Here is a 14,964-nt window from a genome sequence, read left to right on the forward strand (position 1 = left end):
TCCTGGGCCCATGCTCCTGGGGGCCGGGACAGCTACCAGGTGACTCTGTACCAGGCGGGCGTCTGGGTGGGCAGCAGCACCACGGGCCCGGAGATAGACAGCACCAGCTTTCTGGCCTTGACTCCGGGCACGAAGTACGAGGTGGAGGTGGTCTCCAAGGCTGGGCCCCTCCAGGCCGTGGCAGCCAACGTCTCCGGCTGGACCTGTAAGTAGGGGTGGGGACAGGCTGCTTTCCCAACCCCTGGGCTCTCCCTCCCATGGCACCTTCATCCCCCCTCCATCCCCGCCAAGGGCTTTGGGTGGCGTGCCTGGCCTCTGACCAGCCTGACCTCTCCCCTTCACTCCACAGCCCCGCTCTTGCCCAACGAGCTGTTGGTCTCCATGCAGGCAGGCAGTGCGGTGGTCAACCTGGCCTGGGCCAGCGGCGCCCTAGGGCAGGGGCAGTGCCATGCCCGGCTCTCAGAGGCTGGGTACCTCACCTGGGAGGAGCCCCTGGTGCTTGGCCAAGCCCACCTCATCCTCAGGGGCCTCACACCCGGACGCAACCTCTCCCTGTCCGTGCTGTGCCAGGCGGGCCCACTCCAGGCCTCCACTCACTCCGTGGTATTACCCGTTGGTAGGTTGGCATCTACTGGGGCAGACGGGGGTGCCCTGAGAAACAGGCCCCCATCCAGTTGGCGGCACTGGCTACTCTGTCCCCCACCCCCACCCCCGGTGGGTGATAAAGCCACCTGCTGCAGGGCAGGGACATACAAAGGAGAAGGTGCTTCCCTGCCCGGGTGCCCAGACCCCCCTTGGTGGGCACACATGCCAAGTCCCTTCCACCTGATGGTTTGGGGAGACCCTGGTCCAGGTCCCTTCCAAAGTGGGGATGTTGCATCTGACCCCCACACAAAGCAGAGACCTGGACTCCCACAGAGCCTGGCCCCGTGGAGGATGTGCAGTGCCAGCCTGAGGCCACCCACCTGACCCTCAACTGGACGGTGCCCCCCGGTGACGTGGGCACCTGCCTTGTGGTGGCGGAGCAGCTGACAGCCGGAGGGCACGCCCGCCTCATCTTTCGAGCCAACACCTCTGGGGATGCAGTGCAGCTGAGCGGCCTGGTGCCTGGCACTTCCTACCGCCTAAGCCTCACTGCTCTGGCTCGCAACGGGCTGTGGAGCCGGGCGGTCACCCTGGTGTGCACCACCTCTGCTGAGGGTAGGCACTTTCCAATGTCCCGGGTGCCACCTCTGTGCCCTCAGGCCCCTTCCACCACTGCCCACCTGGAGTCCTCACGCCCCGGCTCCCAACCTTGTCCACTGGCCTGATCTGGAGGCAGTGACTCCTGTGCAGCAGGAGGAAATGAGCACCCAGGAGGGCAAGGGCATGTCAGGACCAGGGCAAGGCAGGGTGCTTTGCTACCAGGGTCCCAGCTCCCTCCCACAGGCCCAAGTTTACTCCACACAAAACTGGCAGGAGCAGAGTCTTCAGACAGGCCTCTCCGTCACACCTGTCTCACTCTCTTGCCTTTAAGAGGGTCCCGCGAGGGGATCTGCCCGACCAGTTAAATTCCTGGCAGAGAGGTCAGCTCAGAAGGCAATGAGGACAGGTTTGTGGATGCCCAAGGCATCCTGGTGAGCCTTCTTCTCACGGACGCAGAGTAGCCGCCGTGGCTTTGTATGAAGATGTGTTCACGGCACTGCATATGGCGTCAATGAGAAGAAAAACAAAAGCCGGGACATGTGTCCTGGGGAATTTTTATGTTCTTCTCATCACAACGGTGCACCTGCTCATGCTGGGAGGAAAACAAGGGCGAGCATCTCCGACGAGAATGTCAGTGGGGAACTTCACCCCGTCCTCCCTCGGACCTTAGTCTTGCCCCTTCAGAAGTCGCTCTGTCCCCCAAATGCAAGCCCACCGCCATCGAGCCCACTCTGACTCTCCATAGCCGTGTAGGGCAGCATAGAGCTGCCCCTGGGGCTTCTGAGACTGTGACGCTCTGCCAGGAGCCCTGGACAAACAGCCTCGTGGTTGCATGCTGGACCGCAGTCTGCAAGGTCCCCAGCTCCTCGGGAGCAAAAGGGGCTTTCTACTCCCATGGGAAGTTACAGTCTCGGGAACTCACAGGGGCTGCTCTAGCCTGCCACTGAGTGCATGCGTCTACAGTCCATGAGCCGGCATTGACTCGATGGAAGACGTGACTTTTAAAAAAACCAAACTCTTTACGGGAGTAGAAAGCCTTGTCTTTTTTCCTACAGAGCGGCTGGTGGTTTTGAACTGCCGACCTTGGGGGTATCAGCTTAATGCACAGCCACTCTGTCACCAGGGCTCCTGGCATTTTAAAGGAGCACAGCCTGAGTGCCTGGAGGACACCCAAGCTGCCATTTGACGTGGTGTCAATCAAAGGGCACAGACATCTTTGGGGGAAAGGAGGCAGCTCAGCCTTGAGACGTGCGCAGCCCTCCATGGAGACCTGCTGAGGGACACTAGCTTCCCATTTTGACAGTCCTGTTGAGAATGGGCTTCTGTGATTCGGTAGCAGTACTACTTGACTTGCCCTCCCCTACGGAACAGACCGTTGCCATGTCAACACTGTGTACACGTCCAGTCCAGTGACGTCAGCTGTGCTCATCTTGTGGAACCACTATCCCCTCCCCACCTATTCCGTCGCCCTCACTGGAAGCTGAGGGTCCCCAAGCTACGCAGCCCCGCCATTCCCCATGCTTCCCAACCCTGGTCACCCCAAAGGAGCTTTGATCCCTGTGCCCCTGCCTTCCTAGATATGGAAGTGGGTGCCATGCTGGGATGCCTAGGAGCTGCCACCCTCTGATTCGATTGTATCCACCGGCCACTCGCAGAGGGCCCACTGTGTGTTCGCCCCTGTCCGGGGCTCCAGGGAAACACAGGCTGGCCCCTCCCTCAGAAGGCAGGCCATGGATACCTAATGAGGTCCCTGCTCTCCTCCACTCCCTCTCTAGTCTGGCAGCCCCCCGAGTTAGCCGAGGCGCCTGAGCTGGAGCCTGAGCTGGAGATGGGTGTGGTGATCCCACGGGCCATGTTTGGTGATGGCGACGGGCTGATCCAGTGGTATGGCGTCATTGCAACCACCAACATGTCATGTGAGTTCTGGCCTCTGGAACGGGGTGTGTGGGGACCAGGCTGCTACCTGGTCCGGGGCAGGAGAGGGGGCCCAGGGACTAAAGACCAGATTCCATCGTGGGCGGTAGAAGCAGGGAGACCCAGGGTTCTCTCCTGGATATAGCACATGCTGGGTTGTGTAGGGGGGAGTGTGTCAGAGACACGGGCCCACCTTGCTGCAGCTGGGGGAGAGAGAGGCCTTGGGCCTCTGCTGATCCTGTCTGTCTCCCCCTACCCCCTTTCCCAGTGGTCCAGCCGCCCCGGGAAGCCATCAACTGCACGTGGTATGACCACTACTATGGGGGGCAGGAGTCCTACCTGGCCGTCCTGCTCCCCAACCCCTTCTACCCGGGGCCCTGGGCTGTGCCGGTGTCCTGGTCGGTGCCCATCGGTACAGAAGACTGTGGCCAGACCCAGGAGATCTGTAACGGGCAACTCAAGACGGGTGCCCCGTATAGGTGAGGGCTGCGGCTGGAGGCAGGCAGCATGAGCAGTGGCTGCAGGTTTTAATAGGCTGCTTACGACTCTTTCTACTAAAGAACTGGACGAACGTGCCATAAAGAGTCATTTTGATTGGGCGTCCTGGTGGGCAGGACAAAGAGGAGAACACTTCAAAAGGAAAGTGGGGAGCGTGGGCTCTCTTTCAGCTTGTATGAGCCAGCGCAGTGACGCTCGGCCATCTATTTCTAGGGCGCCCTCGTATACTTGCTTTCAGCACTGGGCAGGGAGGATGGGAGAACGCTGGGGGAGTCTTGGTCTTGGGGTCCGGGTAGCTCAATGTCCAGCCTCTAACGAGAGGCAGGAAGCTCTGTTGTGTGTCTGCTGCTCTCTGTCTCCTGGGAGCTGCGGCCCCCTTCGCCTGCCCACCAAGGCCCGTCTCTCTGCCCAGGTTCAGCGTTGCCGCCTTTTCCCGGTCCAGGCCTCCCGAGCCCGTCATCTCCTTCTCAGCCTTCTCAGGTAGGGCAGGCACCTGGCAGGGCCCTGCAGGGGGAGAGGAGTGTGGGGACTCCTCTTCGGAGGATTCCTCCCAACCGGCAGCTGGAGGGACTAAGGTTAGACTCCAGGAGTAACGTGCTGCCCAGCGGAGCTGAGAGGCCCAGAAGCCCGAGGACGATGCCCTTGGCTTCAGGGTCAGGCTGGTGGGAGGCAGAGACAGAGTCCTCCGCGAGGCTCTTTGCCAAGGTCTGGGATGGCACAGCATTCTAGCACCTTACGGCCCTTACAGCTGGGCGCCACGGCCATCCAGGTTCTCAGAGAACATGATCCACGACGAACGCACGGCCAGCCACAGATGGGGATATGCATTTAGCGTTGCCTAGGAACCCTTGTGGCATTGTGGTTACACTTTGGACTGCTAACCACAAGGTCAGCAGTTCAAAACCTCCCGTGGCTCCTCAGGAGAAAGAGGAGACTTTTAATTCCTGTCAAGAGTGACAGTCTTGGAAACCCGCAGGGGCAGTTCTACCCTGTCCTGCAGGGTCACCGGGAACCGGCATCGCCTCCATGATGGTGAGTTTATCTTTAGCGTATAGTCACATTAAAAAAAGTAAATGAAACAGTTGAAATTGATTTTGAAAGCATATTTTATGTAAACCAAGATATTGAAATCATTAGGATCCCTGGTGGCATGGTTGACGACATACTCGCCTGCTGACCATAACCTGAGCGGTTCAAACCCCCCAGCTGCGCCCAGGGAGAAAGAAGAGGCTTTCTGCTCTCATCCAGAGTGACAGTCTCAGAAATCCACAGGGTTTCTTAGTTCTTAGATGAGTCGTGTGATCCTTTTACTTTTAAGCGAATGATATCTTTCACATTCGTTTTTCTCCTTAAATATTTAAACTTTGGGTAAGCATGGGCCTGCTACCCATAGATGGGCAGTTCAAACCCACCAGTCCATCCTTGAAAGAAAGATGAGGCTGTCTGCTGCTGTAAAGACGGACAAAGCTTGGGAAGCCCTACCTGTAGGGTCGCTTTAAGTTGGAAGTGACTTGGTGGCATATGTGTGTGTGTGTGTTTATATACACCTGCCCTAAGTGTCAATAGATCAACACTGTGAGCGCACCTCAGTTTGGATTGGCCACATACCAGGTGCTCAGTGGCCACAGCGGGCTAGAGGCTGCAGTGTTCTTGAACAGGGGGCTTGTTAGCTGCCGGCCGGCCAGCGTGACCCCCGGTGCCCTGCGTGTGAGCTGAACTGCTCTGCAGGCCCTTCAGAAACAGGTCACCAGGGCTTTCTTCCAAGGCGCCTCTACAAGGGTTCAACCCACCAACCTTTTGGCTAGCTATGGCACGCTCATCCGTGCCTGCCACTCAGGACTCTGTTGTTGGACAGGGCCACTCAGGAGGCTGGCCCCTGCCTCTGACTCTCCTTTAAGGTGCCAGGGAGGGAGGGCTTGCTGGGGGTTGTCAGTGCCTGCCCAGCATGTTCCATACGCCCTCACCCCCACCCCTACAGCAATTTCGGCCCTTAGCGTGGCCGCTGGGACTCCTGGGGAAGAGGTCGCTGTCTTCTCTGCCCCAGGGTCCCACACCTGGGGAGGATGGTGTGCAGTGGCAGGGTGGGGGCAAGGCTGCCATATGCTCCTTCTTCCCTTGCCCCTCCAGAGCCCCGGGCCCGTGTTTCAAGGGCAGCAGTGCCCCTCCCTGTGGTGGTGGGCATCACGGCGAGCTGTATCCTCGTGGTCTGTGCCATGCTGGGGCTGCTGAGCTGGCTGCGAGTGAGAGGGCAGAGGTGAGTGGGAGACCCGGCTAGGGCTCTGCAGGAGACTGGGGGGCAGGGGGCAGGGGGCGGGGGCAGGCGGTGCCCCAAGGGCTGCCTCCCACACCCCTCCTCTCCCTATGCAGGGCCGAAAAGAATCAGTTTCCCCAAGAGCTGACCATGTATAACCTGCGGTGAGTACTGCTCTGGGGTGCTGGCGAGAGGCTGATCTTGGGGGGACCCAGGCGACACTGCCAAGCCCCCCTACCTGCTCTTCCTCCTTAGCCATCTTTGGGGAGGGGTCTCCTCTGGGCCCATTCTGCCTCCTTCTCTACCTCCATCCCGGATTGACCACTGGCTTCTATTTGTCCATCTGTCTGTCTGTCATGCTCTCTCTCCTCTGTGAGGCCTGCTGTCTGCCCCTGGGGGACGTCCTGTTCCAGACCCCCGGGGTGGAGGTGAGGGGCTCCTCTACCACTCCCATGCAGACCCGAGGCCCCAGCGGTCCCCCCTTACCGGTGGCCCTCTTGCGTAGCTGAACTTGCTAGACCTGCGTGTAGATCCCCAGCCAGGGCCTGGTGCCTGGCCCTGTGTTCTCACTCCTGTAAGGACAGAGGCCCATTGCTGCCCATCCAGCCCCACTCCCCACTCCTCCCAGGCGGACCCACCGGCCAGTCCCCATGCAGAGCTTCCAGCAGAGCTATGAGGCCAAGAGTGCACGTGCTCACCAGGCTTTTTTCCAGGAATTTGAGGTGAGGCATCGGCCCCTGTGCAGTCTCACACCTGCCGTGTCCAGAGAGGGGGAGGGGCCTGCTCCAGCCACCACTGCCCACCCCCAATCTCTGCAGGAGCTGAAGGAGGTGGGCAGGGAACAGCCCAGACTAGAGGCCGAGCACCCAGCTAACGCCACCAAGAACCGCTACCCGCACGTGCTGCCCTGTGAGCTAAGGGCAGGAGAGGGGCAGGGGCAGAGGGCAGGGCTTGGCATGGGGAGTGGGTGGGGCTGGTGCCAGGCACTGAAGACACCACCTTCATCTTCTGCAGATGACCACTCTCGGGTCAGGCTGACCCAGCTGGAGGGAGAGCCCCACTCCGACTACATCAATGCCAACTTTATCCCTGTAAGGGCCGCCCGCGGTGTCTGTGGGTGCATCTGCTTGGGAGGCAGGCTGGGGCAGGCGCACTTCTACCCAAGCTCTAGGTGGACATGCGTGATGGGGGTGAGGGGCACCGCTCAGGTTCCTTCGGCCCACCCAGCAGGGTGTAGAGACATTGGGGCTCAGCTGCTATCTGAAAGGTCAGTGGTTTGAGTCTACCCAGAGGCACCTCAGCAGACAGGCCTGGCGATCTACTTCTGAAAAGCCAGCCCCTGAAAAGCGATGGAGCGTGTTCTGCTCTGACATACATGACATTGCCGTGAGCCCGTCGACTGACGAGCACCCAGGCTGTATGTGTACGTCAGGCCCTGTCATGGGCTGCGGGAGGCCGGGCTGGCTTTGAGGTTTCCCTTGGCCCCAGGGGAGGACACGTGGTGTGTGTGTGTGACGGTGTTGTAATACAGGAACCAGCCCGGGGTTCAGGGCGCAGGGCAGGAGAGGCAGTTGGCACCCCCAGAAGCAGGGGTTTCTAGAAGGAATAGCACATGATCCGTCAGGTCTGGAAGGACGGACAGACTGTGCATGTGTGGGAACGAGACAGGTAGGAGGGACATTCCGGCTGCAGAAAGAGCCTGACCGGACACACGTCCGCCCCGGCCAGGGACCCTGGGGGCTGTTGGACTTGAGGCTTGGGGGTTTGTTGGGTGGCCATGGGGAGCCAGGGCAGAGGTTTGAGCATGGGGGAATACAGAGCTTGGCTTCTGGAAGGTCCCTCTGGGGTGGGCGAGGAGGGTAGGCTAGGAGGCTCCTTGGGTCTGTGTGTTTCTTTCTGCTTGCTCATACGGCGGCCCATGGGGGAGGTGGGGGTGGTATCTCTGAAGGACCCAGGTTTGCTTGCTCGCTGCACACACGTGTTCACACGCTTGCACACGTATCGGCGTGCCCAGCGAGTCCTCACTCCTGAGGGGGTGGATGCACCTCAGGGTGCTTGGGAGGGCCCAGGGGACCCAGGGCTCACCGGTTGACATGTTCCTGTCCTCTGCCGCCCACACGCCAGGGTTACACCCACCCGCAGGAATTCATTGCCACCCAGGGGCCCCTCAAGAGAACCCTGGAGGACTTCTGGCGGCTGGTGTGGGAGCAGCAGGTCCACACCATCGTCATGCTGACTGTGGGCATGGAGAACGGGCGGGTGAGCACACTGCCGGGGCCCGGGCGGCCAGCAGGGGCGCACGTCTCCCTGGCAGGACTAACTGCGGTGAGGCCGGCCAGGTGAAGGCTAATCCCACTCCCACCCACACACACCCCTGCCCTCATCAGCATTGGGAGGCAGTGGGGTGTGAGAAGTGAGAAGCTGGCTCCATCTCCAAGCGCCCCTGCTGCTTCTTGTGTCTGCTCGTTCTTGTCCAGAGAGAGGGCCCGGAGAGGCTGGGGCATGGGCGTGAGGACTGACTCAGGGCGGCATGGAGGGGAGGAGTCTTGGGCACCCTTGCCTTCACCGAGCCCAGTGGATGGGTCTCCGTGCCCACTCCTGAGACGGAGTGGTGACCATGGGGAGTGTTTGTCCTCCAGCCTGAGAGCCATTAGATTAGGGCCACCCTGTTTTGCTCCCTGTTTTACTAAGGAGCCTGGAGCTCAGTCAGAGCCCCAGAGGCTGTAGGAGAGGTCTGGGGTCCTGGTGCTTCAGTGTGGAGTTCATGACAGAGAAGAATGTCTGGCCAGGTAGCAGGGACCAGAAGGCTGGTGGGAGGGCTGGGTGAGTTGTTTGGGGGCGGGCTGGTGCTCAGCCTCTGCCCTGTCCACTGTCTGGGCCCAGGTGCTGTGTGAGCATTACTGGCCAGCTGACTCCACCCCCATCACTCTGGGTCACATCACCGTCTACCTCCTGGTCGAAGAGCCAGAGGATGAGTGGACCAAGCGCGAGTTCCGGTTGCAGCATGTGTGTGTCCCAGGGAGGCGAGCAGAGCGGGGGGCAGGGGTGCCATAGCACTAAGAACCCCAAGAAGGGGGCCTCATTTCCTGGGTCCCCAGAACCACCTTCCTGTGGACCCCAGGCACTTGGCACTACCCAGGGCTCCCGACTCCCTTGGGCAGCTGGGGTTGGGAGTGTGAATGAGGCACTTAGCGGGTGAAGGGGGTGGCCAAGGCAGCCCAGGAATCCAGGGTAGCCGGGGCAAGACGGGAGGGCCCTGCCCTCCCTCAGCACAGGTCTCCCTTCACCCCACCACCCCGGTGCCCCGCTGCTTCTCCAGTGGGGCCTCCTGGGGCAGGAGTCCGGGGCCAGAATCACCCATCTGCCTGGGCACCCTCATGATAGAAGAGGACCCATGGGCTTGGAGCCATCCTGGTGGAGAGGAGAGGGGAGCCAGACACTCCCCTTGGGGAGCATCAGTGGGTAGGGCAGGGTCGTCCCCAGAATGCTTTCTGGGCTGGGGCCAGTGGGCAATCCGTAGGAGCAGCAGGGCCCCCTGCCCACCCCTGCTTCCTGGATGCAGGCGTCTGAGCATCGCCAGCGGAGGGTGAAGCAGCTGCAGTTCACCACCTGGCCTGACCACAGCATCCCCGAGGCCCCCAGCTCTCTGCTCACTTTTGTGGAGCTGGTTCGGGAGCAGGCCCGGGCCACCCAGGGCTTTGGGCCCACCCTGGTGCACTGCAGGTGAGTCAGGTGGGAGGCCTGCTGCCTGGACTTGGGCTAGAGGAGGTGGTGGCAGGGATGAGGCTTTGGGGGGGACACTGGTAGCCCTGTCCCCGTTCAGTTTCCCGGGCCTTGTTCCCGCAGCGCGGGAGTGGGCCGGACGGGCACCTTCGTGGCCCTGATGAGGCTGCTGCAGCAGCTGGAGCAGGAACAGGTGGTGGACGTGTTCAACACTGTGTATGCGCTCCGGCTGCACCGACCCCTCATGATCCAAACCCCAGTGAGCACCACCGCAGCTGGGCTGGGCAGCCGGAACACAGGAGGAGGGTGGGAAGTGGCTGGCTGCTGGAGGGGGGAGGGAGGGTAAGGGAACCAGGCAAAGAGCTCATGGGGGAGGGCTCACACACAGAGGACCCTGAGGTGGGGGTCACACAGGTCACCAATCCATGCGGACTTCCGGTTCCCTTTCTGTAGAAGGTGAGGTGGAGCAAGTTCCCACCCGCTCTGACATTGTAGAACAGCAGAGGGAGGGTCCCCAGGTGGCACCCGCCATACCCTGTCCCCCGTCCACCCCAACCCCCCAGTGGCTTGCAGGGGGTGGGGCTGGCGGCTGTCAAGCCTCTCTGCTTCCTCAGTGGCTACCCTGCCCCCCTGCCAGAGCCAGTACATCTTCCTGCACAGCTGCCTCCTGAACAAGATTCTGGAAGGACCCTCGGACACCTCAGAGTAAGACAACCCTCTCTCAGGCCCTCGTGGGAGGGGGCGTGGCTACCCTGTGCCCTCCCAAACCCAGACTCCCACTCCTGTCCCCCCTGCAGGCCTGAGAAGACCAGGAGCGGGAGCTGGGGAAGCTGGGCTGCCTTCTCCCCTCTGCACCCCTCACCCAGGTGCAGGCCCATCTCCGTCAAGAATTTCACACAGGCCTGCGTCACAAGGGCGGCCGATGCCAATGCTGGCTTCTTGCAGGAGTACGAGGTACGCTTTGGGACAGAGGACAGCTTTCCCCTGCCAGGCTGCCACTTCTGTGGCCTCCGCCTAGCCTCTAAGGAGCCCTGGTCGCATAGTGGTTACACATCGGACTGTGAGAGCCACAAGGCTAGTAGTTAGAAACTACCAGCTGCTCTGCAGGAGCAAGACGGGGCTTCCTGCTCCCGTAAAGAGTTACAGTCTCGGAAACCCACGGGGGCAGTTCTGCCCTGCCCCACAGGATGGCTGTGAGTGGGCACCGCTCGACGGCAGTGAGGGTGGTCCTTTTTCAGCTCAGCCTCCATGCCCCTCTCTCCAATGCAGCTCCTGCTCCAAGCCATCGAGGAAGAGGCTAGCTCTTCGACACCCCCTCCTGGCTGTGAGCAGCGCCGCAGCGTCTCTTGTGAGTGCCGTCCGGCGGTGCTTGGGGGTGTGGAGGGCAGGCACAGGCCAGGGGCATCTGGTGCAGCCTCCCTGTCTTCCCACAGATGACCGCTCTGAAGGGCACTTTCCTCCTCTGGCAGAGGGCTCCCATGACGAGATGCTTGAAGCCTGGCTCTTTCCCGTGAGAGGAGGCTGGCTTAGCAGCCTTTTTGCTTCTCCTCGCCCACCCCATGGGGCTGACCCTGTCCGGGGCTGGGGTTACCAAGGGGCCTCAAGCTGTGGGCTGGGCAGGGAATGCCCACAGTCTCTCAAGCCAACGAGCTGTGCCCCGCAGGGTGGGCCTTCTGGCCGAGACCACATGGTGGTGACGGGTCCCACGGGCCCAGAGGAGCTCTGGGAGCTGGTGTGGGAGCACGGGGCCCATGTGCTGGTCTCCTTGTGCCCGCCCGAAGCGCAGAAGCAGGTGAGGGGGCTCGAGGTGAGGAGAAGGGACAGGATAGGAGGCTTAGGGGTCCAGGGTGGAGCTCCGGAGCCGACTCGGGACCCCCACTCCCGGCCCCCAGGAATTCTGGCCAACGGAGAGGCATCCCATTGTGACGGCTGTGGTGACGGTGCAATGGGTGGCGGATAGCAGCACCCTGGGCTGGCCCTGCACCCTCCTCAGAGTCACACATGTAGGTACTGGGCCGAGGGAATGGGGAGACTGGGCTGCCCCCTGTGTCCCAGGCACCAATGCTTACGGGCTTTGCCCACAGGGGGAGAGCAGGAAGGAGCGGCAGGTGCAGCAGCTGCAGTTTCCGCCCTGGCAGCCAGGGTGTGAGCTGCCCTTCACCACCCTGCTGCCCTTCCTGGCCGCCGTGGATGAGTGCTGCGCCCAGGGCAAGAGCAGGAAGCAGGGGACGCTGCTAAGCCACTCCAGGTGCCAGGGGCATGGGCAAAGGGTGCCAGCACCCTTTCCTCTCTGAGCTGGGCTTGCAATGTGGGTCAAAGGGTACAACCTCCCCAGCCTTGAGGGGATCTTGGAGAAACAGACCCCTGTTGAGGCCCAGGCTGACCACCAAAGGGGCTCCCACCTGCTTGGACACCCCACCTCTCCCCATCCAAAGCGGCCCTCTGACTCTGAGCCATTGCAGCAAAGGCGTGGCCCAGCTGGGCCTTTTCCTGGCCATGGAGCGCTTGCTGCAGCAGGCTGCAGCTGAGTGCATCGTGGACGTCTTTAACGTGGCCCTGCAGCAGTCACAGGCCTGCAGCCTTATGACGCCAACGCTGGTGAGAGGCCCCAGGGCACAGTTGAGGGAGGGAGGGTGGAGTTACAGCTCCAGGACACCTCTTGGCCACACGGTTTGCCTGGCCACCAGGTGGCGCTGTGGGCCACTCTACACCCCAGATCGGGTAGAACCCTGGGCCTCCAGGGAAGCAATTGGCTTCTCACACTGCCTTCTCATGCCACCTTCACCCCCACCCCAGGAGCAGTATATCTACTTCTACAACTGTCTGAACCGCGCTCTGGGGGACAAGCATCCTTGAGTCGGCACCGGTCACCGCACAGCTGAGGAACAGATTGATGTCCCCTGCTGGGCAGTGTGGACCCTGCATGCCCACTGACGCCCACTTCTCCCAGAGGGCCCCTGGCTGGAAAGGGCAGAGTGGGGAATAAAGACACGTGGCCAAGTGCGAAGCCGAGTGTGTTCTGTCACCCATCCTCCCAGGAGGAAAGAAAGGGCCTCAAAGACTTGAGGAACACGGGCCTCAATACAAGGACCATGGAGTCTGGGGACCTGGCTGACCAGCTGACTGCAGCCTGACTGCTGTTGCGCCCCCCTCCCCCCGCCAGGCCCCCTATCCACTTTCCTCCATTTCCCCAGGCCCCTCAGATCTTAGCCTTTCCACCTCAGGCGTCTTATGTGCTAAGCCACAGTCTCCCTGATTGAGGCTGCCGCTGCCTGGCTGCCACTCCCTGCCTGCCGCCAACCCCACCCCCCAACCCACTCCCTTGCCGCCTTTGATTCCAGCCACAGTCCTTCACGGCGGCGACCCCCCAGCCAGGGCCTGCGACTTCTCCGGGAGGGAGCACTGCCAAGGCTCACTGCTCCCCATTGCTCAGGCAAGGTTGCTCCCTCACCCTCCTTCTCCACGCCACAGGAGAGCCCAGCAGAGGGTGGGAAGGGCACAGCCTGGAGGAGCAAAAGGTCTGTGAGTGAGGCTCTGGGGGGACACAGTCTGTCCCCCACACTTTAGGGCTTTGCCACACAAGCTGACACGATGGCGGATGGCCTCCTGGTCAGACGGCAGGTTCTGTCCCCCCAGGGACACATCTGGCCAGAGCAGAAGAGGGAGGGAACTCACACTGGTCCTGAGCTCACACTTCCCAGGGCCTGGTTGGAGAAGGGGACTAGGGGGCTTTCCATGCAAACAGCAGCTTTTCCTGATTGGGGTTAGGCTCAGAGCCCCCCACCTCGCCCCACCCCAAGCTGAATGCCGGACTCATCTTCATACACCATGTTCATCAGAGTGGGGTCATCCCCACAATGACCTTCCAGTGGATCGGCTGGAGACTTAGCTCTGAACCGTCCAGGTGGACATGCTGACCAGGTCCCATCAGCCTGAGCCCCACACAGTGTAGCAGCAAACAGGTGGAGAGGGGGGGAGCCAAGGAGCTGAGTGGGAGCAGAAAGGCAGGTGGAGCTGAGAGGGAAATAGAAGGCCCTGGACAGGAAGTGGGTTTAAAGCCGGCAGAGAAGCAGCGTCTGCCACAGGCCAGGGAGGTTCCCGTGGGCAGGTCTCTCTGGGGCCCCAGGAGGCTCATTCCACCTTCAGAGCATCTCTGGCTGTTTGCTTCCACCCCCCTCCCCGCCCGGGACCCTAGGACAACGGGACTGGCAAGAGTGGCCTGACAGTGTGGGCTGAAAGGAAGTCTGATTGCCTCTGGGGTCCCAGGCTTCTGGTGTCCCCTCTGGCTGGATCAGGGGGAGGGAGGGCTAAAGTGGGAGGAGGGAAACCCACCGCCGGGGCTGCCCCATCTCTGCACCAGAACTGGGCTCAGAACGCTCAGAATGAGAGGCCAAAGAAGGCAGAAGGCTACCTGAAGGCAGTGCAGTCCGGTCTGAGGAGTGAAGCCCCTAAGGCCCTGGGGCTGGCTGCCTGCACCAGGCTCTGGGATTCCAACTTGGGTGTTGGTGAACTTGCAGCACTGAGCCCCCAGGTGGCGCCAACCAGTGGGCTTTCAGCATCCGTTGACAACCAGCTGGGCAGTGCCTGGGCTTTGGGTCCCAGGGGCCAGAATCAAGGTGATCCCAGGGACTTAAACCTGACCGAGGCAGTGAACAGCGGACACTCAGTGGATGGACAGCCACACCCAGTTCTAGTTCTCTGGTACTAGGGCATGTCTCCTCATGGAAATGGCTACTTCTTATTGCGCCCCCCCACCCAATTCCCAACCTGTAGGGGAAACTTGCAGGGCCTGGCTGCTTTCACACACCCCTCCTGCCCCTCTGCCTTCCTGCCCTCAGCCGAGGAGAGGAGGGAAGAGCGCTGTCCCTGAGGCCCAGGTCTGCTGTGTGCCCTTGCCTTGGACAGGTCACTTCCCTCTCAGCGTCTCAGACTCCTCACATGTTAGATGCAGTACAGGGGGTGGGTGGGAATGGGGGGTGAGCATTAAAGGAGCACTAAGTATTCTGCCAAAGGGTCTCCTCCAGCTCCCACGGGACTCCTTGCTTGTCCTCAAGGGCAAGAGGGCTCAGAACCCGGGACACTTTCCATACAAGTGCAGGTCCTTGACAAGCTGACCTCTGCTCTCTTTGGCTATTTGCTTTTTCTTCCATGTCTTCTTCTTCTTCTTCTTCTTTCCTGCATGGAATTGCTGCCAGCTCCGAAGGAAGGAAGGAGGGCAGGAGAGCGAGGCGCAGCGCTGCAAGTTTCCTTGACTCCTCCTCCTGTGTCTCCCTCCCTTGCCAAGCCCAGCCTGTGAAACTGAATAACGAAGATCACTCAACAATGCCTGCCCCTCTCTGACTGCAGCGTCCCTGCGCTCCCGCTGCAGCCGCCAAGCAGAGCCCGCAGGGCGG

General features: G+C 61.2%; 1 protein-coding gene across 1 annotated transcript in view; it reads left to right on the forward strand.

Moving 5' to 3' along the window:
* Positions 1-12,572, forward strand: part of LOC101662412 (receptor-type tyrosine-protein phosphatase V-like) — a 20,697-nt gene extending 8,125 nt beyond the window's left edge. Inside the window, exons 11-34 of the mRNA XM_045298179.1 lie at positions 8-205; positions 350-616; positions 919-1,200; positions 2,961-3,101; positions 3,368-3,578; positions 4,010-4,077; positions 5,725-5,851; positions 5,965-6,012; positions 6,477-6,570; positions 6,667-6,757; positions 6,863-6,939; positions 7,973-8,107; positions 8,732-8,854; positions 9,411-9,571; positions 9,695-9,830; positions 10,209-10,276; positions 10,369-10,525; positions 10,841-10,919; positions 11,005-11,081; positions 11,235-11,363; positions 11,464-11,574; positions 11,656-11,819; positions 12,034-12,169; positions 12,368-12,572. Of these exons, the coding sequence (XP_045154114.1) occupies positions 8-205; positions 350-616; positions 919-1,200; positions 2,961-3,101; positions 3,368-3,578; positions 4,010-4,077; positions 5,725-5,851; positions 5,965-6,012; positions 6,477-6,570; positions 6,667-6,757; positions 6,863-6,939; positions 7,973-8,107; positions 8,732-8,854; positions 9,411-9,571; positions 9,695-9,830; positions 10,209-10,276; positions 10,369-10,525; positions 10,841-10,919; positions 11,005-11,081; positions 11,235-11,363; positions 11,464-11,574; positions 11,656-11,819; positions 12,034-12,169; positions 12,368-12,427 (3,140 nt within the window). The 3' untranslated portion in view covers positions 12,428-12,572. The remainder of the gene's footprint in view (positions 1-7; positions 206-349; positions 617-918; positions 1,201-2,960; positions 3,102-3,367; positions 3,579-4,009; positions 4,078-5,724; positions 5,852-5,964; positions 6,013-6,476; positions 6,571-6,666; positions 6,758-6,862; positions 6,940-7,972; positions 8,108-8,731; positions 8,855-9,410; positions 9,572-9,694; positions 9,831-10,208; positions 10,277-10,368; positions 10,526-10,840; positions 10,920-11,004; positions 11,082-11,234; positions 11,364-11,463; positions 11,575-11,655; positions 11,820-12,033; positions 12,170-12,367) is intronic.
* The last annotated feature ends 2,392 nt before the right edge of the window (positions 12,573-14,964 follow it).

Source organism: Echinops telfairi, unplaced genomic scaffold (assembly GCF_000313985.2).
Source record: "Echinops telfairi isolate 266 unplaced genomic scaffold, ASM31398v2 ScPeMD7_7424;HRSCAF=8462, whole genome shotgun sequence".
In the NCBI taxonomy this organism is placed as follows: Eukaryota; Metazoa; Chordata; class Mammalia; order Afrosoricida; family Tenrecidae; genus Echinops; species Echinops telfairi.